This window comes from Saccharomycopsis crataegensis (genome assembly GCF_037102585.1).
Source record: "Saccharomycopsis crataegensis DNA, jcf7180000000084, whole genome shotgun sequence".
Lineage (NCBI taxonomy): Eukaryota > Fungi > Ascomycota > Saccharomycetes > Ascoideales > Saccharomycopsidaceae > Saccharomycopsis > Saccharomycopsis crataegensis.
The window spans coordinates 3,505,258-3,527,985 of NW_027043829.1; the positions used below are offsets into that span (position 1 = coordinate 3,505,258).

The 22,728-nt window shown below is 35.3% G+C and overlaps 8 protein-coding genes across 8 annotated transcripts; 6 read left to right on the plus strand and 2 right to left on the minus strand. All coding sequences in view use genetic code 12, as the record gives it.

Annotated features, from left to right (window-relative positions):
- Nucleotides 1–285: 285 nt before the first annotated feature.
- Nucleotides 286–3,276, minus strand: SNU114 (U5 snRNP GTPase SNU114; the record flags this gene model as incomplete). Its single annotated transcript, XM_064998072.1, has 1 exon — nucleotides 286–3,276. One exon carries the CDS (start codon nucleotides 3,274–3,276, stop codon nucleotides 286–288), a length of 2,991 nt encoding a protein of 996 aa, XP_064854144.1.
- Nucleotides 3,277–3,575: 299 nt separating this feature from the next.
- Nucleotides 3,576–5,984, minus strand: DASC09_044740 (uncharacterized protein; the record flags this gene model as incomplete). The annotated part of the gene is made up of 1 exon (XM_064998073.1): nucleotides 3,576–5,984. One exon carries the CDS (start codon nucleotides 5,982–5,984, stop codon nucleotides 3,576–3,578), a length of 2,409 nt encoding a protein of 802 aa, XP_064854145.1.
- An 888-nt stretch (nucleotides 5,985–6,872) lies between these two features.
- Nucleotides 6,873–9,821, plus strand: DASC09_044750 (Zn(II)2Cys6 transcription factor; the record flags this gene model as incomplete). The annotated part of the gene is made up of 1 exon (XM_064998074.1): nucleotides 6,873–9,821. The coding sequence occupies one exon, from the start codon at nucleotides 6,873–6,875 to the stop codon at nucleotides 9,819–9,821; it is 2,949 nt and encodes a 982-aa protein (XP_064854146.1).
- Nucleotides 9,822–10,076: 255 nt separating this feature from the next.
- Nucleotides 10,077–11,426, plus strand: ISC1 (inositol phosphosphingolipid phospholipase; the record flags this gene model as incomplete). The annotated part of the gene is made up of 1 exon (XM_064998075.1): nucleotides 10,077–11,426. The coding sequence occupies one exon, from the start codon at nucleotides 10,077–10,079 to the stop codon at nucleotides 11,424–11,426; it is 1,350 nt and encodes a 449-aa protein (XP_064854147.1).
- Nucleotides 11,427–11,773: 347 nt separating this feature from the next.
- DASC09_044770 (mRNA splicing protein MSL5) lies at nucleotides 11,774–13,492 on the plus strand (the record flags this gene model as incomplete). Its single annotated transcript, XM_064998076.1, has 1 exon — nucleotides 11,774–13,492. The coding sequence occupies one exon, from the start codon at nucleotides 11,774–11,776 to the stop codon at nucleotides 13,490–13,492; it is 1,719 nt and encodes a 572-aa protein (XP_064854148.1).
- An 804-nt stretch (nucleotides 13,493–14,296) lies between these two features.
- On the plus strand, nucleotides 14,297–15,802 carry INN1 (Inn1p; the record flags this gene model as incomplete). Its single annotated transcript, XM_064998077.1, has 1 exon — nucleotides 14,297–15,802. One exon carries the CDS (start codon nucleotides 14,297–14,299, stop codon nucleotides 15,800–15,802), a length of 1,506 nt encoding a protein of 501 aa, XP_064854149.1.
- Nucleotides 15,803–16,234: 432 nt separating this feature from the next.
- REV1 (deoxycytidyl transferase) lies at nucleotides 16,235–19,981 on the plus strand (the record flags this gene model as incomplete). The annotated part of the gene is made up of 1 exon (XM_064998078.1): nucleotides 16,235–19,981. One exon carries the CDS (start codon nucleotides 16,235–16,237, stop codon nucleotides 19,979–19,981), a length of 3,747 nt encoding a protein of 1,248 aa, XP_064854150.1.
- A 320-nt stretch (nucleotides 19,982–20,301) lies between these two features.
- On the plus strand, nucleotides 20,302–22,608 carry DASC09_044800 (uncharacterized protein; the record flags this gene model as incomplete). Its single annotated transcript, XM_064998079.1, has 1 exon — nucleotides 20,302–22,608. The coding sequence occupies one exon, from the start codon at nucleotides 20,302–20,304 to the stop codon at nucleotides 22,606–22,608; it is 2,307 nt and encodes a 768-aa protein (XP_064854151.1).
- Between the last annotated feature and the right edge of the window lie 120 nt (nucleotides 22,609–22,728).

Below are 22,728 nucleotides of genomic sequence, written 5' to 3' on the forward strand. Positions count from 1 at the left end.
CTCTTATTGCGAGTAATAAGTTGCATCTTTACGATTTTTTTTTAATCCTTTGCTTTCTTTTTTTTTCTTTCATTTTTCTCTCCCCTCCCCATACATTTGTTGCTTTCATTGTTTCTTTGTTGTACCATAATTTTCTTTCACTGTTCGCGTTGATAACTGTTTGCAATTCAGATAAAGGACCCATGGCTAACTTGTATATAATTTTGATTCCTTACATGAGAGTTGTTTTTTTTTGACCAAAATAAACGTCTAATTTACAATATACATTTGTGTAAGCAGCTAATATCACTCAATAATCCCTTGGCGCTTGAGTTTTTGGAAAGTTGATTGATCAATGTATTTTTCCAAACTTGGTTCACCACCGAGCCCCTTTCTTCTTCTAGTTTTGGTGACAAGATCTCTTGCCAAAAAATTTGGAGATGCCGGTTTCAACTTTGGAATAAAGGCATCTTTATCTAATGGGTCTCCACTAACAACTCCCCATTCATAAAATCTGGTAAAACACATAGCTTGTCCTTGTGTAAGTAATCTCAAATCTGTTTCAAACCCAACAGAATCTAACACTGGGAGATATCCAATACATTTGTACAATTGAGTTGCCGCTATTGGTTCATTTTCAGATAAGACTCCTCTTCTCTTATACAAAATCTTCTTAACTGCCTCGGTGGATTGTTTCGTGCAAGTGGCATCAACTTGATAAATCGGTTCCAATAATCTCGGCGTCGACACCATATAAGCAGCATAACAAGCCCTTCGAACCATAGGTAAAATTTGACCGGAGCTTCTATCTGAGAGATTTTCTGCCAATTTAATAGAAATGATTCTGAATTTGATGTTGGTCATAGTTTCATCACAAATCGGGCCTTGTTTTATGGCCCATAAAAATCCTTGAACAATAGAATCTTTCAAAGTATTCAAAGTTTTTTTATCAACCTCGTCAGAAAGAGTGTCGTCTAACAAGACATTAGCTCCATTTTCCGATCCAATGCTCCAGACCGATCTTGCGGCCAAAGAGTCCCAATTATATTTCTCTTGAAGAGTTTTGGCAACCTGTCTTTTTGTCATTTGGTTGAAATTATCGAAATGACCTTTTTGAATATCTTTAACAAAATCTTCTTCCAATGGTTCACAAATTATTCCAATAGAGTTCTTACCATTGACAGATTCAATGGTTAATTTTACTAGTGACTTTTCACTAATAGTTTCTTGGAACTGAACAAACGGTTCAGAAACTTTGATTTCCAAGTTGTCTCCGTACAAATATCTGATATCATGCAAAATACAATCCAAGTACAATTCTCCAGATCCTGAAACAATATATTCTCCACTTTCTTCAACTTTAACTGCAGCGCCGGAATAGCTTCTGCTGATACTTTGCAAGGCATTTAAAAGTTCAGGTAAATGTGAAGGGTGATCAGGTTTAATACTGACTTTGAAAATTGGATCAAATATGTGATTAACTTGTTGAAGCAAATAAAGGGGTTCATCGGTGTTATCAAAGTCATTACCACAAATAGTGGCATTCTTAATAACCACTTGGGAGATATCACCACCAATAAGACATATAGATCCAGCACCCACCTCATTAACAGAGAATTTATATCTGGCAACAGGAATAAACAACTCCTTAACTTCAAATTCGACGAAATCATCAGAGTTCTCATCCAGTGAGTATTCTTCTCCCAAAATCTTTACTTTTTGACCCACCTTCAATGATCCCGAATAAACTCTGGTTAATCCATAGAATTTGTCAGCTTCGTTAGTATTGATCAATTTGCAAGTATTAGCAATTAGTATACCATCAGGCGAGCATTCAATTAAAGCTTGTACCATCTTCAGGATCTTAAGTTTAGCGGGTGAGATTTTCATTCTTTGTACTTGATGTCCACCAGTCAAAGTAGGAGAAGGTAAAGAAGACTGAATCATATCAACAAATCCGTAATTCTCACCAAAAAATTGCTTGCAAACCTCAGTTAACACCACTTGAGAATCTTGTTTATACAAGTTCTTATGAAGAGAAATATGAAATCTCTTATATAATATGTCAGCTAGCTCATCTTGATCTTTGGATATGGAAAGAGAGAAGAGTTTATAAAGCGGTTCCAAAATAAATTGGACAAATGAGTTCTTTTGGCTTAATTGCCTAGCGGTTTTTCTGAAAAATTTCCCTGTTTCTGGATTGAAGCAAACACTATCACCCCATAATCTTTTCCCAAACTTCTCAATATCAATATGACCCTCCAATTTGTTGAGCTCTACGTATTTTTTGGCGAATGATTTTAAGTTGAATGCAAATTGTAACTTGCCGGAGGCAAAGGCAATATTATTCAACTCCGGAGAAAAAATCGTCAGATAAGAATAATTGGGCGTTATTTCCGATAATTCTCTTTTGATATAGTGATTGATTTCTTCGATGACATATTTAATTTTATAATATGCATCAAGGACTGGCAATTTCAATTCTAATATTAAGCGGTCAATTTTATTTAATACAACGCTCAATGCTAAATTTTTATCAATAGCATTCTTGATAGCCAACTTATCCATAATGGTTAGGCCCTCAACGATATCAATTACTAAAATGGAACCGTCCGCCAAATCTTGAGCCGCCACTAACTCATCAGTAAAATTAACATGTCCAGGAGAGTCAATTATATTAAGAATTACCGAGTTTCCCTTGATGTCTGGAACAACGAATGTTGCAGCAGATGCTTTGATAGATAGCCCTCTTTCTATTTCAAGCTTGTGGTTATCAGAGTAACGTAACGATCTGAAATTCTTGGTTTGCAAATGCTTGTTTTTCTCAATCAATCTGGGATGAGTTTGTAGTATCAACATATCCAATAGCGTGGTTTTACCAGAATGCATGTTACCAACAAAAGTAATGTTTCTTATTTTTTCTGGAGTTTTAAGGGCCAAGTTTGCCATAAAATCCCTCGAATAATTCACCTCTGGTAGATTCTTTTCTTCGACAATAATCTTTTTGTTTATGGTAGGTTTCACCAACGGCACATTAAGAGATTGGGTATCAGTGTGTTGTATTGTGACTTCGACATCTGGACTAAAAACCTGGGATATTGAGGGATGGTATTGCTTATCTTCATGAAGCACTATTGCTTTTGATGTCGATTCTTTCTCTTGTTCTTTTTCATCTTCGCTTATTTCATTTTCAGAATTCGATACATCTTCATCAGAGCTATTAGACTCAATTTCAGCATCCGAATCATTGGCATCACCGATATAATTACCAAATTCATCATACAAGCTTTCATCCATTTCAAATACTTTTAGTATTCCGATGTATTTTTTAAATAATATAATAGAAAGAGTAAGAAATGCGTAACATATTTTGATGTGATGGGGATTTTTTTTAAATCTGTAAAAATTTTGTGCGTGATGCTCGCGGAAATATACCTTAACATACATAGTCTCTGCTCAGAATATTGATAAATGTATCATATCGAAATCAAAAAAATATATTAAGAGTCTATAAGTATAAAAATCTATTGAGCTGATAAAAATGAAAATAAAAAACACAAAGAAAATATTGGAAAGGATGTAAAAACTAAAAAGAGCTAGTACAATAAAGATCTTTGTGCTTTAATGATGCGACCACTTAGCAGGATATTGGCAATGCAAGCCAAAATAAGAATAGTGGACAAACTCATTGAAATCTTCAAATCAGTTGTTTCTGGTAACCAGGAAGCATTTTCGATAGTTGAATATTTTGTACCAATATAAATTAGAGAGTATAGATGATACGCCATGTAAACTGTAGAAAAAATAACGGAAGAAATCAGCCCAAGCAAACAACGCTCCATTTTATGAATCACAAAATAGTTAACGAAGTTTATAATGACCATCAAAATTGTAATGCAGATGGATATGATAGTCTGCTCGCTAGATAATCTCCATATAACGGTCTTGTATCTCACAAATTGCATTGAAAAAATGCAGATGAGGTAAGTGAAAACGATAATGAACGCAGTATTGTATTCTAGAAGCTTTCCAAGCTCCTTCTTGACCTGAAAATCAAAGATTTCATTCTTTTGAGAAGTTTTCAATTTATTAGTGTTGTGTGATCCCAAATCATCGGTGGAGTGGTTTCTAAAAATCTGAGCGAGTAGCCAAGTTATAAGACAGCAACTCAAAGACAATAGCCCAATAAATCCGAGCTGCAACCCTTGACCAATATTTCTCGTGACATCATCATCGACAGTAAACATAATATTAGCAAATTGAAATACTAGAGCTAGACCATTGAGTATCCATACCACATAAATACCCAAGAAGTTGATATAACTTTCAGGCTTGAAAAAACAAATGGCACTTAGAAATAAAGAATAGCAAAAACCAAACAAGTAGCTGATCATCCAATTGTTTGCATACTGGATGCTTTTGTATGACGTAGAATCATACCTGATAAAGAAAACAAGTTCAAGGATGCCAATCATGAAAGTTGTGAAGTTAATAACAGTCAAATAAATTGCATTCAAATTTTTTTCAGAAATTTCTAAGTTGATTTCACAATGTATCAATTTTTTGCAATCCAAGATGAAAATCGCAATAATAACGAGAAATATAAATCCTGCAGAATAATATTGAATAATTATAGCTGCTCTATATTGGATAGCTTCTAAAACCGTGAGCATCTGAACTAAATTGAAAAACAAGTAGCAATAGAAACACAAAGAGCAAAGCAATCCTGAAAACCTTTTTTTCTTGTAGGCCCATCCGTTCAAAACAAGAATAAATGGCGTTGCCACTGCTAAAACCAAACCATTAACATAGAATGGTGTATTCTCAAGAGGAACAATGTAAGCACAAATGAAAAAAGGAGGAATTAAACCTCCTAAAATAACTAGTAAGGCATGTGTCAATTGAGCATCCTCAATGATCTTCCTAGCACGAATTGAAGCCCCAGTTTTTCTAAAAGTATCCCAGCTGAATTCTTGCACAATATAGAAAATCCACATCAAAACTTGAATGACGAAGAAGACACAAGTACAAACCGTAATTGTTATACAATAAACCTTTGGATTGTAAAAATCTTCCCTGAACTGTTTTTCTGCAACAGGATGTTTACCATGGTCGTGGAAAATATCAATCCCATTTTCTTTGTAAGCCTCTAACACCAGTTGAACTGCTTCGTTTTGCACAAGAAGGATCATAGTAGTAAAGAGTAATTCCATAATGGTGAATAAGAAAAGATAAAGGAGCAAAAAAAACACTTGAGTGTTGCTTTTAGTTTTAAGAGTGGAAATGACCACACCAAATTGGTAAATCTTAGTGTACATAAGATACACATAATAAACCAACACACTATAACGATACTGATAAAAAGAACTTGGAGAAGTCGGATCAAAGTATTGAGTTAGCAAGAAAAGGGTCAAGAAGACGGTGAATATTAGTGTAGTTGAGAAGGAGACAAAACCAAACAATCCATACATGAGAGTTTTCTTGGTGAAAACTTCTTTCATCTTTCCATAAGTCGTTTGTGACGCCTGTAGATCACTTTTGTAAGCTTCTAGATCCATATAATATTGTGGTTGAACTGAAACCGCTTCCTTTTGGTATAAATCCATATTCAAAAAACTCAATTTTTTCAGTTCAATGGCCTCAGTGGCAATCATGATGCTATCACACCTTTCTGATTCTGCACCCATCTGGCCTCGACATCTATCTACCAGAAGGTTAGAATCTTTGGTTTCCCTTCCATAATCATCATTAATAGTGCTTGCAAGAGACCCTGACCAATCACTGGAAAAAGAATTCTTTCTATCCAAATAGTCCACGGAGTCGATGGTGGTGGAGGCTATTGAAGGGGTATCAACACCAAAAGGTGAGGTATAATCTTTGAGTGTATTGTTTATGTGTCTTGGTAATGGTGGCAATTTTTTGTTGATAGTACCAGATGTGCTAAGACCAGTCTCGTAAAGAGACAGCTGTTTATATTCAGAATCTTGTCCAATAACTCTGTTCATTGTGTTGGCATACGGGCGTGAAGAGTGGAAAAAATAAATGTGAGAGAATACCTAGAAATATGAATAATGAGCCAATTCCAATGGTATTTTTGTTCATATATATATATATGATCTTCTAGCCAAATGAATGTACAAAACCACCAATCCTTAGTGCAATCGTGCATCCTTTTTTTGTTTTGCATGTTGAATCCATATGACAGGACCTGCACCTAAAGTGTCGATTATGCGGGATGTTTCAACTTGTGATACCCATGATTCCACCCACCATCTCCACCGCAACCGCACGAAAAAAAAAATTGCGATAACCAAAAACAACAGAGGGAAGAAACAAGAAGGGAAGAAGGAAACATGAATGAGTAGAAATAATTGGTTCTTCATACAATAAATTTCCTCCTTCATCTTTCTTCTGTCATAATTTCCGGATTTGAGTTAAAAGACCACTGAAAGCCCTCCCAAATTAGTAATGTTGTCAAGGATCCTGGATTTTGTTTCAGGGCAAACGCATTTGCAGGAAGAGGCTCAATCAACTACAATTTGTAGACTAGTATGTTTATTAGATCCTTCTCTGACTAGCAAAAACTGCTCAGTGGTGATGGATGATAGGTGCATGATATTGTTACTAGCAAGTAAGTGGCTGCAGATACCATCCGACTTTCATAACCATTTTGATGAAGAAAACAATAGACATTCACCTCATACTGCTCTATCATCAATCTCTGTATCCGCACTTTGCCCACTCGATTTTACTCAGAATAATGGCTTCTGAGTACCGAAGTTTTTAGAGATATAGTTTTTGATAAAAGCACTCCCCGCGCTTTTTTGCAAGAAATAAAAATCGGTCACTGATCCAACCCCACGAAGATTGGAGTTCTGTACCACTAGTTCGATATGGAAACTAAAAGAAAACGTAACAGGATACCGCAATCATGCTCTTTGTGTCGCTCTAGAAAGAAGAAATGTGATAAGAGGCGGCCTGTATGTACTTATTGTCTTCAACATGGTTATTCGTCGAGATGTCATTATGAGTCTGAAGGTCAATATAATACTATTTCGCCACCATACCCTGATCTTTCTGAGACGTCATCTTCTGGAATGTCACAGATACGTTCTCAAGTGTCTCATTTGAAAGATCATATCCACAGATTGGAATTACTATTAGAGCAAAAAAGCCCTCCTGAGTTTGATAACAAGAGTACCAGCTGCCTTCCGAGCTCCGCGAAACATGATCGATTCGGCCAAAATTTTGAATATAGTGGCTATGAAATTCCAAACGCTATGATTGATGGAGAGGCCAGATATGACTTTTTCACCGGCAAAGTTTTCATTTCTGTTGGTTCAAACTCGCTAATTCTGCACAAACCCCTTCACCGGGCGGCACTATTTGCCAATGACCAGTTCTACGTCTCTTCCGCATGTCACATCAACGGATTTTATAAGCATTTAAAACAATTTTCAAAAGAAAATACTCTCAATAAAGATTTGACAATACTAATTTCTCCATTGCCAGAAAAGCTCAACGAGAAGTTCAAATCGGGGAAATTTAGATTTATCATTAATATGGCGTTGCTGAAGACAAGTGCGCTTTTGGAATACAATCTAAAGATTCTAACTAGCTTGAATATGGCAAGACAGAATATAAATTATTTCCCTTCTTATAGGGAGACATTTTCCAATGAAAACTCAAGAGCTTCTCTCATACAAGACATAGAGAGATTACTACCGGAAAAACCAGCACATTTAAGGTACCTTTGGAATATTTTTGAGAGATATGTTCATCCTTTCATTCCAATTTTAGACTTACATTGCTTTAAACGGGATATTGAGTTAATAGTTGTGGGGCTTTATATAGGTCAAGAACGCTCTGACTTTGGGGCTTCACACTTTTCCGAGACTCGAAGGTGTAATATTTCGTTGACTTCCTTCATTGACTTTGGCGTGCTTGCTTCATTTTTAATAATCTTGAGAATTAGTTACTGTGTTCTTAAATCTAATTTCCAAGTAGCTACCCCATCAAATCCAATAGAGCTCGAAATGGTAAATATAGACAACTTACAGTATATCGGGAATGACTATATCACTCTAGCGTCTATATGTTTATCTCAAGCGAAATATTTGACTAAATCTAGTATCACTTCCATGAATGCAAATATTTTAGTGGCATACTACTTTGGAATGGCAGAAGAGCATGGCTCACTCTACGAAACAGAGCGAGTAAATTTACTAAGTACCATTCATGGCCTTTCCAAATCGATAGGGCTAGGCAGAGACTGGTCGAACATGTCTTTTGGTGAACTGGGAACTCAACCAGGTGTTGATTTTCAGCATAGGGAAAAGCTAGTTTATATTTCTAGAAGGACTTTTCACAGTATAATGAGATTAAATGTTGAGGAATTTGTACTAAGTGGGGTGGCATCAAACATTGGGCTAAATAGAGGCACACTTGTTGACTTACCAATAAGACCAAAATATTCTGACTCTGAAAATGACATAAAATTTATTAATGAGCTACTGGTGGCGGAGGAGTTGCAATTCGATTTGTTAGTTGATTTTGATTACGTGAAACAGGATGAGATACATCGATTATTATTAAAGTTCGAGACTTTAATCCATGACAATAATAGCGTAAATCTAACAGAAGTTTCCTCATTATATAATATTTACAAGAACTATATTTCCTCAGAATTTGGAGACCCGTGTGAATATTTCAAGGATTGGGAAAATTTTACCTCTTTCTTTTGTGCAAGATCGGACTCTTCGAGCTGGATAATTAAGTTAGAGAGTTCGTATTTAATTGTGCTCAATAAAATATTGCAACTCAGGCGATTTCTTACAATAATTATTATCCAAGTCAAGCTAATTATTATTCTAATAAATTATTATGAAGAAAAACAAAATCAACAGTTATACTCCTATTGTTTAAAAGAATTGTTCAAGCTCAGTCGAACTAGTACAAATATTTTTGCTCGAGATTTTTCTATACAAAATGATGTGTTTTTGGATATTGAAAGTGACGAGAACTTCAAGAATTTTAATTATAGAATTCTCCCACTACTAGGAAGGTTAATTATTCTAGTGCTATCTGTGTTTGGCAGCTTAATTTTTCGGTCTCTAGTTTCTATCTTTCTTCTTAAATATCAAATCACTCAGATTTCCAAAAATGTGGATCCTGCTATGAATGGGTTATCTGAATCTCTTGTGTATAAGTTGGGGTATCTTATGGAATTCAAGAATACCTTGATGAAGAATTTTGAGGTTCTTAATAAAGCATATTTCCAGAAAAGTGTTCGATTATATTATGGTGATACGAAAGTGAACCTTTCTTTTATGTTGGCATTTGATGAATTCAGACGTCTTAATAATTTGCAGGAAAAAAATGATGATATTACTGGTGCTGAGCTCTTTGGATTCATATTTGATATAAGAAATGACCAGGAATCAGGAAAGCCCAATGATTATACAAAAAACATGCCTGATCTTGTTGGTGATAATGAAGGCTTTCTAAGGAACTATCGTGCCTCTATTGGTTTTAAATTCGAACCTCGTCCAATACCAAACAAGTGCCTCCTACTAGAGGTTCACTCTTTCCAATTTAAGGAATATCTTGAAATTTTATCGCATGATGACGAATCTCACGAAAATAATAAATCTAAAGGACCTACTTCTTCAAACATGGATTCCAGCGAAACTAGAGCTTCTCATTCAGAAAATTCATGCGGTTTTATTGATCGGCTATTGAACCTGGTTAGAGGAAACGACATATATGAGACTATGGACGAGCTCACAAGACCAGAAATAACCATGAATGGGGAACCTAAAGAGTACAGGCATAAGCCTTAATTATTCTAATCTATGGATATAAATTGTGATCAGTTAAGTTACATTGTAAGGAGTGAAATACAAAAATAAGATTCCGACACTGAAGGAAAATGTTGTGTGCGCTTAGAATTTCTTTTTTGTGGTTACAAAAAACGCTGTAAGTAATGATAACACCAAACGTAATCAACATCATTTCATCATAGTTACTTGTACCGATAGTTACAGCTTTCTGGACAATATTTCTTGTATATCGAGGGTAAAAATCAAATTAGGAATATGGGAGATGCACCAGCAGTTGCGTCTCAAGCAACTACAGAGGAACCATCAATAAAATTTTTAACCTTTAATACCTGGGGTCTCAAATATGTTTCCAAGCACCGAAAGCAAAGATTAAACAGTATTGCTGATAGATTGGCAACTGATAAAAAATATCAGTTTGATATCATTGCCTTGCAAGAAGTCTGGTGTGAAGAAGATTGGGAATATTTTAAGTCAAAATTGTCTAATATTTTTCCATACACCAGGTATTTCAGCTCTGGTATAATAGCGGGTCCTGGTTTGGCAATATTATCCAAGATCCCTATTGAATCTACTTTCCTTTATCGGTTCCCTATCAATGGCAGACCTAGTGCGTTCTTTAGAGGTGACTGGTTTGTTGGAAAAAGTATATCGGTTACCATATTGAAAAAATCAAAATTAAATAGCATGCCTATCGCTGTTTTGAATAGCCATATGCATGCACCATATAGTGCTACTGGTGACGCTGCTTACGATTGCCATCGAGCCTGTCAGGCTTGGGATTTTGCCAAATTATCGAAAATGTTAAGCAAGGCAGGATACGCCGTCATCGTAGTTGGAGATTTGAATTCAAAGCCCGGATCCCTACCATTTAATCTTATTACCAAAGAATCAGGTTTGCATGACTCTTGGGATGTTTTGATCAAAAATAGAAGCCTGATTACTGGCGAAGAAGTTCTTTCAGATTTGCAAATTTCCCAATTAAACCCAGAGCAACAAATTGATAGGGCAGCGACTACGTGTGATTCGGTTTTGAACTCCTGGAGAGCCCATTTACCTAGCACGAAAGCTTGCAGATTAGATTACATTTTGATTAACACTTGTCTAGAACCCATTGAAGCAGAAGTCAAATTCACTGAAAAAATTCCAGACATTGGGAGCTATTCTGATCATTTTGCATATTACTGCCAATTAAAAATCAGTGATTCTGCAGCTCAAAAAAATATCGAAATGGAACTGAAGAATTCTCTTTTCTCCAGAATTGAAAATATTGAAAAGCTAAGGGCTTTGATCTCCTCCTATGAAAAGGAGACCATATTATCTTGGAAGCAATTGAAATGGAGGGCTCTTCACGTTATTTTTTCGTTGATAATCATAATCGGCTTCCATATTATGGTACCTTTTACAAGTCTGCTAGCTAGCTGGTCTTCTGTTTTGATTGTATTTGGGACGTTTGTGGTTTCGGTTCTTGCCACTACTAACTTTTTCATCGTCGCTCTTTTCTTGCCAAAGGAGTGGAGAGCTTTAGAGGAAGTTAAAATGGAGGCAGGCGATATGGAATTAAGTTTAAAAGAGACAATCGAGGAAATTACCATTGGCTCCAAATAGCTCTTGCTCTAAGATATGTTACTTATTTAATTCATTTTAATTTACTTTAATTTTTAATTTACTTCTATTACAAATAGTTGTCAATGGAGAAATTTACCGCCTTTTATTTTCTAGTTTTCTAGAATCTCAAATACCAAAATAATACACACTATACGTATTTATTTATATTATATATTATATATTACTATGGGGATTCGTAGCCGGTAATACATGTTGGGAGAAATTGTTATCAATAAATGATACACGCCCTCCTGATGCCTTTCCACCGGGTAAGCAAGGGTTTTGGCATAGCAGTAAAAATTTTTGGATTGCAGATGTGCCATAATCATGCAATTTGATTAAAATAGATGATAAAGGACTCTACAAGGATGTCATTTTCTCTCAGAAGAAGGGATCCAATACCGAGCCAAGGAGTAATTCTGATCCTCGAAGAAGATAAATGGAGTCATGACAATACTGGGCACTTATTGGATCTTATGGGAATGGGAACCCAAATTGTAGGGGCGTTGACAAATGAACAAATGGAAGCATATCAGATTGTTTTTAGAATTGAAGAAATATCAAACAAATTAAGACACCCAGAGAAGTTCTTGAGTAAGGTTCCCCCATCTAGAAAGCCTACTCCTGCACCAAAGTATGATGCCACTGGTAAAAGAATTAATACACCAGAGTATATTTATAGGAAGCAATTAGAAGAAGAAAGACATTCATTAATTGAAAATGCAATCAGATCGATAGCAGGATACACTCCTCCTACTGACTATAAAAGGGCAAGTACTAAAATTGTTGAAAAGGTTTTCATTCCTGTGAAAGAATATCCAGATATCAATTTCATTGGCTTATTAATTGGTCCTAGAGGTAACACCTTGAGGAGATTGGAAGAAGAAAGTGGAGCTAAGATCGCCATCCGTGGGAAAGGGTCTGTGAAAGAAGGTAAGAATCGCTCTTCGATCACAGAGCGTCAAAATAACCTTGAAGAAGATTTGCACTGTTTGATTACCAGTGAAGACCCCACAAAATTGCAAAAAGGTATCGATGCCTGTAAGGATGTCATAAACAGGGCTGTTTTGACACCAGAGGGCCAGAATGATTTAAAGAGAGGTCAGTTACGAGAATTAGCGGCTATCAATGGTACCTTAAGAGAGTACCAAGAAAGACCTTGCCCAAATTGTGGTGAAATGGGTCATAAAAGATTTGACTGTCCTAATCAAAAGAAATTTTTGGAAAGTATTGTTTGTCGGATTTGTGGCAATATTGGACATTTTGCAAGAGATTGTAAATTAAAGGATCAAATGGGTAATGGTGATATGTCTACTGCTGATCTTGAATTTGAACAAATGATGAAGGAAATCAATGGCGATGAGTCAAGTGGACCGATTGCGTCCATCACCGATGGTAATGACGGGCTACCTAAAAAGAGAAATTTGCAGAATGATGATGGTAATCTCCAAGAGGGGGCGCCAGGTGATTATTCTGGCAATGGTCATAAGCGTAGCAATCCTGGTTATAATAATGCTGGCTATAATAGAAATGGCTATAATAATAATGGCTATAACAAAAATGGCTATATGAATGCTGGTTATGGTAATAACGGTTATAATGGTAATAATGATAATAGTGGTTATAATAGTTATAATACTAATAATAGCTATAATAGTAATAATAGTTATAATAATGGCTACAATAACTACAACAATAACCACAGGCAGAATCAACACAGACAACATACGCAGCAATATAGAGGTAATAATGGGCAGCCATATAATAATAATGTTCCTAATGGTGGAAATTATAATAATTACAACCATGGATATAACAATAATATTCCACAGGTCCAATCTCTTCCTCCTCCTCCAAATTTTGCTCCTCCTTCAAATATTGGTGAATTTCAACCACCTCCACCACCACCACCCCCTGGTATGGAGGATATGCTAGCACCACCTCCTCCGCCACCTATGGGGCCACCTATGGGGCCTCCTCTTGGTGCTCCACTGGAATTACTTCCGCCTCCGGAACCTTTTGAAGATTCCTTGCCTCCACCACCTCCGCCTCCTCCAGATTATTAGAGAGGAAGGAAGGAACTTTCAATAACGACTAAATAATGATCAGTTTTCCTTTTATTGTTATTCTTTTTCCATTTTATTTTTGTATGTTAGTTTGCAAAGTACTCTTTCATATTTTGTATTATTTTAATTATTATTTTACTTCTAAAAGCTTAGGGCGCTATAACTTATAACTTATTTGTAATGAGACGTTTTTGTTTATGATTATGATTCAAGTAGCAAATTCACATCAGCAAATCGACTCTGTTCTTCGTACCTAAGCCACCAAAGCCGGGGGACGAAGCCATGTTCCACATTTCTTGCTTGTTTTCCGAGGGTCCTTTACAACCATATATGATATAATTATAACAAAGTATCTATTTTTAAGCATGGTAATTAGTAGTATTAAGTGAAAGTGGCATGATTACTCCTTTCTGAATATCCCTTATTATTATTTTTTGCATAGAATATTCTGGAGTATTTTTATTTGTTGAGCATTTATTTATTTCTGTTGACGACTCGTCAAGAATTTGATGCAGTTACAAAAACGGGTCCGTTTAACAAAAAGTAAACAAAGCTGCGCGTCCTTCACCAAATTTTCCATCCCTCATTTATAAACAAGATCCGCCACGCGGGAAACAACAAAAGAAAAGTGATAACAACTTCCCTATACATAACTACAATTCTTTTGAAAGAATAAAGTGATCAAAAAATAGGAAAAAAAAATAAACAAAAAAACAAAATAAAATCACACTCTCACAAATATTTCATTGATACACCGTATAAAACCAACATATTTTACAATAACCAATAATTGAAATCAGACCTATGTCAGACCTAAGAGGCAGTGGGACACTTATTATTGTCATTCTTAAGGCCCGGAACTTGCCAAACAGAAGAAAACTAGATAAGCAAAATCCATACTGCATAGCGAGAATTGCAAACATCGTTGACAGAACTCCTGCAATAGCCAGAGGTGGTCAAACTCCTGAATGGAATCATGAATCACGATTCCAATTAACTTCGGACATAAACCCTTTGCTAAAGGTTTCTATCCTTGATGAAACCAAAAAGCAGCCAGTGTTAATTGGTGATGCTGAAATTGACTGCTCCCCGGTTTTCAATACCAGTAGTGAAGATGGTTATGACAAATGGCATCCATTGCAATATGCGGGTAGAACAGCCGGTGAGGTTTATGTGGAAATGACTTTCTATCCTTCAGCTCCAACTGAACAAGTTAAGAAGAAGGGAGCTGTGACCTTGCATCGGAATACCATCAGACCACTTCCCATCAGACCAGGGGAAGAAGATAGCTTTGTCAGCCTTGATGACAATAAATATCTTGATGATGATTACCGAGATGATTACGACGCGAGAAGTGATTATTTTAGAAGCCATAGATCGAAATCACCGCTTAAAAGCAGTCCGTATAGCTCTGTAGCAGGTGATAGCAATTACTCTGAAGTATTTAATGATGCTATGAGCGATGAATACTCAAGAAGATCAAGATTAGGAAATTTCCAGGCTACTCAGAACAGCTCCGCGTTTCAAGGGTCACAAAGAACCGAATTTAGCTCGATATTCGATGATAGCATTGCTAGACAGATTTTGAAGGAAAATCCTGAGAAATTTGAAGAACTTCTTTCAAGAAATCCAGAGCTTGCTCAATCAATAATGAGTAGAGCTGGCAATCCCTCAATGATTTCAGACTATTCTAGTGGAAGATATTTTCAATCGCAGAGATCAATTTCCCCCTCCAGAACTTCCCAAAGTACCAGCCCAGTAAGAAGACCAGCACACCAACAAAGAAATATGCGGTCAATAAATGCTTCTTTTGATGACTTAGAAAAGGAAGTTCAAACTGATTGGTATAGAAACAATTTTGGAACTTCGAGATATTCACAGTTTATGGATGATGGACGATCGAAATCAAGATCTCCAGTCAGACAGTTGAGGGACCAAGACTCCGTTGCTGACCCAATGAAAATTTCGACTATCCTCCCAAAATTACCAGAATTCAACACCTCGAAAGTGTTATTTCAAAATTTTGGAACAAAGGAAAATGTTCCTCCGCCACCACCTCATAAAAGTACTACAAGCAGATACTCTAATACTTCTAACACTAGTGCTGGTTCTGGGTATGGGACTAGTATGACTTCCATATCCACATCCTCAGATAGGGATCATCAGTCATACTACTCAAAAAAATCATTCAGCCCATTTCCAAAAAAGAAAGCTCCTCCGAAGAATTACGATGAGGAAATTGATGGATTATCTTACAGGACTAACGAACTTAGGCTTAACTCTTCAAATAACAGTAACAGATCCTGGTGACTGTTATATTCTCTTCTATCTTTTCATTAGCTCAGCATATTTTCCCAGTTAATTGTTTACTTCATAATTCGTTCATCCCTTTACCATTTTTTTTTGAATTCTTCAAGCTATGAATATGCATCATTTTTATTCCTACTCCTATATTATAATTATTTATCTATTCTTCGCTCTGCTACCTAATGATGATAACTATCTGAAGGCATTTCGTCAAGGAGTATTCATCATAACTATTCGTAATTATTTTAGCGTAAAAATCATCATACTAATAATAATCATGGCTACTCATAGAATATTTGAGGTGCGTTTAGCACATAATAAGCTTCTCGAAAGTAGAGGAAGCAGATGATCTGAAGTAAATTGTTTCTTGGTGTTGTGATGCTGGTACCAACACAATCTGGTAAAAGACAGGGAATATAACAAGTCTAACATGGCATGAGCTTTGAAAGTGATAATATTAGCGATTTTACGAACGAGACTCAGGAGTTTGATCGTGTTTTTTCTCGTATTGAAACTGCCCAAAATGCCAAAAACCAATCTGCTTCACAAAAGCCTACTTTATTTTCGCTGAAGAAATCTAAAGAGAATGATTTTTCCCATAGGGCTAGAAAGCTTAGTTCTATCGATAAATTTCTGAATCCATCTAACTTTCATGGTTTATGCCTGTTATCTTTAAAGAATATCAATAAGTTAGTCACATTTGACAGTGATAACTCCTTCATGAGCAGCTCATTTGGAGATGATGGCGATGATGAGGAAATGATTGCGATTCTAGACAAAAAGTTTCCTAATATGCAAAGGAAAAATGAAACACAAAGCCGTCCTAAGGTTTCCTTAATCTCTACTCCTACAAAAACGAACCCGATTAAAAAAGATGGTTTATTGGATAATAACGCTCCCATAACTTCCACACCATTAACCACTTCCATCAAGCAAAAAACAGTTTTTCCGAATGCAAGATCTTTTGAGAACATAGAAGAAAATCATAATGGAAATTCAAATACATTCAATGAAATGGAAAGAGTAAATGATGATAATGAAGATATCACCGACCATAATATTACAGAGGATGATGATGACCAAGATTTTGGGGATTATGGATCATATTTCCACCGAAAGAAGCTTAAACAACAAAAAGCAGATGAAAACTTTATCAAATGGAATCAAAAAAGAAAAGAGTTTATGCAAAATATTGAAGCTCAGGATGCACCAAATGTAAATATCCAATTGAAGAAGTTTCCTCTATCTCCAGGAAAACCCCAAATGGGCCTTATTTTTAAGGATTGTATCATACATGTTAATGGCTATACTATCCCAGGTATTAATGAAATTCATAAATTAGTTATTTTACACGGTGGAAAATTTTTGCATTATTTATCAGGAAAGTCGCAGGTAACCCATATTGTTGCTAGTAAGTTAACACCTAAGAAACATGAGGAGTTTAGACTATATAAAGTTGTGAAACCTGAATGGATTATTGATAGCATAAAAAATGGGAGGCTTGTTGATTGGAAAGAATATTCAATTATTGAAAAAAGAGACTATGGTCAACAGGAACTACAAGTTAGTAACAAGGGTATCCAAAAGAATGTAGAACAAACACAAATGGGCTCAAATGATAGGAAGGCTTTAGATACCAAAGTTAATGATTTCAATATTGATAATCTCCCATCAAACTTCAACAATAATAACGCTTCAACATCTGAGGGAACCCTGGCCCCTCAATCCACAAGGCCAATAGATTCCACGCAACCGAACTTTTTGAAATATTTCTTTGAAAATTCCCGTTTGCATCATTTGAGTGCTTGGAGAACTAGTTTCAAATCTGAATTTATTATTAAATCGATAAAAAGATTTGAATCAAATCCTAATAATCTGAATTTATCTAATCACAGTATTCTCTTTTATATTGACTTTGACTGTTTCTTTGCCAGGGTATCTGCAATGATGCGCCCAGATTTAGATTTCACCAATACTCCTATTGTTGTTACCCACGGAAAACTAACTTCTGACATTAGCAGTTGTAATTATGCCGCTAGAGCATATGGGATACAAAATGGAATGTGGATTAAAGACGCAAGAAAATTATGTCCCAATATAGTTAGCTTGAAGTATGACTTCGCAAACTATGAACGGATTTCCAGGATTTTTTATAATTTTTTACTTTCCAGTGAGGAGAATATTGACATTATTTGTATTTTGCCAATTTCTGTCGACGAATGTGTTATCGAGGTTGAAGCAGTGGATGGATGGGATAACAATGGTTCTACAGACCAAAAACAATATTATATGAATCGAGCAAAAAGGCTTAAAAACATGGCCAAAAGCCTTACAAACTGTGACATAAGTATTGGTATTGCAAATAATCGAATCTTATCACGTTTATGTTTAAAACATGCTAAGCCTGGTGGTGTACATTATTTGAACTCAAATAATGAGGATCCTAAACCGTTTTTGAAAAACTTTTTATTCAAGGATTTGCCTGGAGTTGGATCAAATTCCACAATGAAATTGATTCAGGCTTATTTTAATGATACTTTACCTATCAAAAAGGAGAGCATTTCTTGTCTCAGGGTCGGTGATCTACATGAAAAGAAATTATCTTTGCAAAATCTCATTACTATTTTTGGAAATAAAAATGGAGAAAAATTTTATAATTATATTCATGGTAAAGATGATTCTACCAAATCCAAAGGTACAGTGCCTTTAATGAAAACCCTAAAATATGAATATGAACAACATATTCTAAATAAGGAAGCAATTTCAATTGATGTCAATTGGGGGATTAGGTTTGTGAAATTTGAGCAAGTTGAAGTGTTCTTTGAAGACCTCGTAAGAGAATTGATAAAGAGGATGGATGTTTTTAATAAAATTGGGTCAAACCTTACCCTTAAACTAATGAAGAGACTTCCCAATACAAAGAATGAAAAATTTTTAGGCATGGGCCAATGTGAATTGATTACCAAGAGCTCTAATATTGGTCTCCCAACAAGGGAGTTCGGAATATTATTAACAGAAATAAAAAATTTGTTTAAAATGGCGATTGGTGGCGGAATGGGTAAAAATAGTAATGAAAACTCCATTATCAAACTTGAAGATGTTCGTGGTCTTGGGATAAGAATTGGAAAATTAAAGGATGTCCGACATTTGGACTCAAAACAGAAGAAATTGAACTTTCATGAAGAAAAGAATATTCAGGATAAGAGCTTTGAGCTACCTAGTCAGTATGACGCTACTGTATTTGATGGGTTGCCAAAAGAGATCCAAGATGAAATCAAGTTGCAATATAAATCTGACCTCATTACTAGGAAATTTGATGAAAAGCATAAATTGAATCTACATCAGAGATTGGCCAAAAATAAAGCAAGGTTAAAAATCCAAAAACCACTTATTAATAAGCCGATTTCTGTAAAATTCAAAAAAGAAGAAATAGATGGCCTTCAAAATAATGGCGGTTTAAATGATATGGTTACAGATGCTAAAATTTTGAGCAAGACACAAAATATTTCTATTTATGACGTTTCTGGTGACGATACAAGTAGTTTTATTACCACCCAAGATCTTTTCTTTGCCAATAATCCTGGTATTAATAAGGACGTTTTTACTACTGAATTTCCGACATCTGTTCAATCTGAAATCCTTACTAACTGGAAAAATGAGGAGGTAACATTCAAGAATAATAACGTTAATGAATTGAAGAAACATGCGAAAAAAATGAAAAAGATTGAGAAAAATAATAAAAATTCCTCTGCTAGACTGATGAAGCAAAAAAATATAATATATGGTGGTCAGAGATATTTTGAAAAGTTTTGCATCAGTGAGTTTTACTTGGGGAAAGGAAATGCAAAAGATGGTAATTTTCTAGATATCAGTGTCAGCTACTTGGTTAACTGCTCTCAAAAGCAATTGAACTCCTCCTTGAAATCATTAATTGCCGCACATACTTCTGTTCCTATAGCATTAACAAACGTGCTTAAGTCCTTTGTAGATACTATTTTGAAGTTCAATCAGTTTGAGAAGCTAGGATGGTTGCTGAACTTCGTTAATATCAATTATGAAAATGTTAAAAGCTATGGTAAACTGAATAATCGAATAGCTGAAAAATCCTGGGTCGAAGTTTTCATGATGTTAAAGAAGTATATTACCACCAAGGCTTCAGATAAAGGGGTAATAATTCAATAATGCTATGTATATTAGTTTATGTAATTTAGTTAAATGTATATTATAATGATGTATTTTAGGTAGTTGTTTACTCTATTGATGCATGTCAGATAACTTCTAGCAACGCCAAACACGAAAAACACAGTGGAGAAAAAAAAAAAAAAAAACAACAAAAAGAAAAAATGGTAAACAAAGGGATTATCAATCTTCTCTAAAAAATTCCCGAAAGTAATCAAAAAATCCAACAAATAATTTGGGCCAATATTTCTCTTATGTTTATTTATTCCAAGGTACTCTTCATTCTGCTGCTTGATTGAGATAATTAATGAAGTACAGCTGAAATGAGTGCCGCAGATTTGGAAGTGGATAGGCAGATCACAAAGTTGATCAAGAAACTTGTGAAAGTTTCTTTCATAAAAGACATGCTGCAAACCAAATTTATACTAGAAAATCTTGAAGAGCTTGTGTCTCACCATGGTGTATCTGGAAAACAATTGGGAACCTTGATTAGTCTTGTTACTTTTTTGCATGATAAGGACGGAAATAACCCAGCAAACAACAAATTGTCAGTTAACCACAAGACATTTATCATTAGCAAATTGCTCCTACCAAGGTCGAAAATCCTGAGCTCCCCGATAGTTCATATAGTAGGATGCTTTGGTGTTGACGAGTCCAAAAAAAAATCCCTAAAGTCGTTTCCTGATAAAAGAATTCAGATGGCATTGGCCAAATGGTTAGTTTGTGTGTCATTTTTTCTAAAAAGTAGGACCATACTTGCTAGATTAAACGGGATGCTATTCAATTTTCTAAGTTTGGACTTCTTGAGCCAATGGATTTCACAGCTATTATATCTTCTGACTCAAATATCGCATGTGAAGCCGTGGAAACTTCAATTTCTCAATAGCTTGATCAAGCGCTCTCTAAGCTCTTCTCCTTTTCTAACAGCCTTATTGATTCACTATGAAGCACTAGTTCCGAATAATATCAATGATTTTGATGGCTATAATAACAATAACTATCTGGACGCTGACGGAGATGCTGATTTTTTGAATCATTTTTCAAACAATGCCCCGGTGATAAGTTCAACGAAGATTTTCACTTATCCAGACAAAACTTTTCTCAACAAATGGAAAAAAATAGTAGAAGCCAGCTCTAGTGAGCTTTCTTATTCCTGGTTCAAGGTGGCAGTTTATGAATACTTCGGAAACTTGGCCGACTTTGAAGAGAGATTGTCTATAAATAAGAAGAGAAAATCCATTGGTGGAAGTGACGATTACCTTTACAACAATTTCTTCAAAATAAGCCAAGTAGTCAAAGTCATGAATCACGATAATCCAATAAATGAAAGTTGCTGTTTTAAAGAAATAATTTGGAATGACATAAACACAGCCTCCAAATTCTTGAAAGTTTTCGACTTTTTGCACGTTCCAGATCAGCTCAATGTGATTTTTAAAAATGATTTATTCTACCAGCTATTGATAGTAAACATTTTATCGGATAATGGAGATACTGATGGCTTGGAAAAACTAGATTCGTATATTGACTTACTCTTGAGTAATCCTACTCATAATCTTTCAGAAGTCAAATTAGTGTTAGCTGGATGTGAAACTTACTCCAAGATAAATGGGTTTCTTTTACCCTCAATTGTTAAGCTTCTCAATCTCGAATATCCCGGCTGCTCTCAATACGCTTGGATCTTCTTCCCATTTTTGACCATGCCGTCTGAAATTTCACAGGAAAATGACTTTACCACTGAGTTATGCTTGAAGTACGAAGAAATTTTTGTTAGTAGTGACGATATACAATGGTGCGTGTCATTTTTGAATAGTGTTATAGGATTATTAAGAAAGTGGCAATATAACCAAGATGATGAGCATTATGGCTGGGTGTATGTCTCTAAAATCTATGAGAGATTCCTTTCACATATTTTATTCAATATGAATAAATTCAAGGATTCCCCCAGATTTATTGAATTCTGTTATTCTTCTTGTGAATTTATTGGATTTCTTGAAGATATGCCAGTGAGCAACAATACATTCAAGATTGTTTCTCCGTTCCTTATTTACAGGCTTTTGCTTTCTCAAGAACCGAACTTGGTGAATTTTGCGTGCCATCACATTAATTTCCTTAAAAATTATCCATTGTCGCAAATCGTTGATGAACTTCAAGAAAATAGCGATTTTGATGAGCAAGATTACTTCAAGACCTCGATTGAAATTAGAAACTCATTTGTGCTAGATTTTTGTAATTTGCTTTGGAGGGACAGGCTGTTTAATAATTCTAAATCTAATACTAAAGGGTTATTAGTACCGAAAGATTTCATACAGAAAATTCAGACCGCAGGAGATATTCATTGGTTCAATTTGGTCAGCCACAACACTGCTTTTGCTCGTGAAGTTTCAACATTAATAAAAGGTCTTATGGGCGAAAATAAAAAGCCACAGGATATCAGAGAGCCTATCACTCCAAAAGTATTTGATAAGCTCTTCAAATATCAAGGGGCATCTACGCCTCATTTTGAATCCTTTGATGATCTTCGGGTGCAAATATTAGAAAGATTAGAGGGCTTAGGATATGATCAAGTGGCCAAATTATTATGGACATCGTTGAAGAGTCTCGCAACTAGGAGACATCCTACTGAAGACTGAGATTTGGCTGATATATACCCAATTAAAGTATTTAATTTTCAAAAACTCGTTTTTTTTTTTGCGGATCGGGAGATATAACTGATCTGAAACAATAATTAAAAATCAGTGTATTATATATTA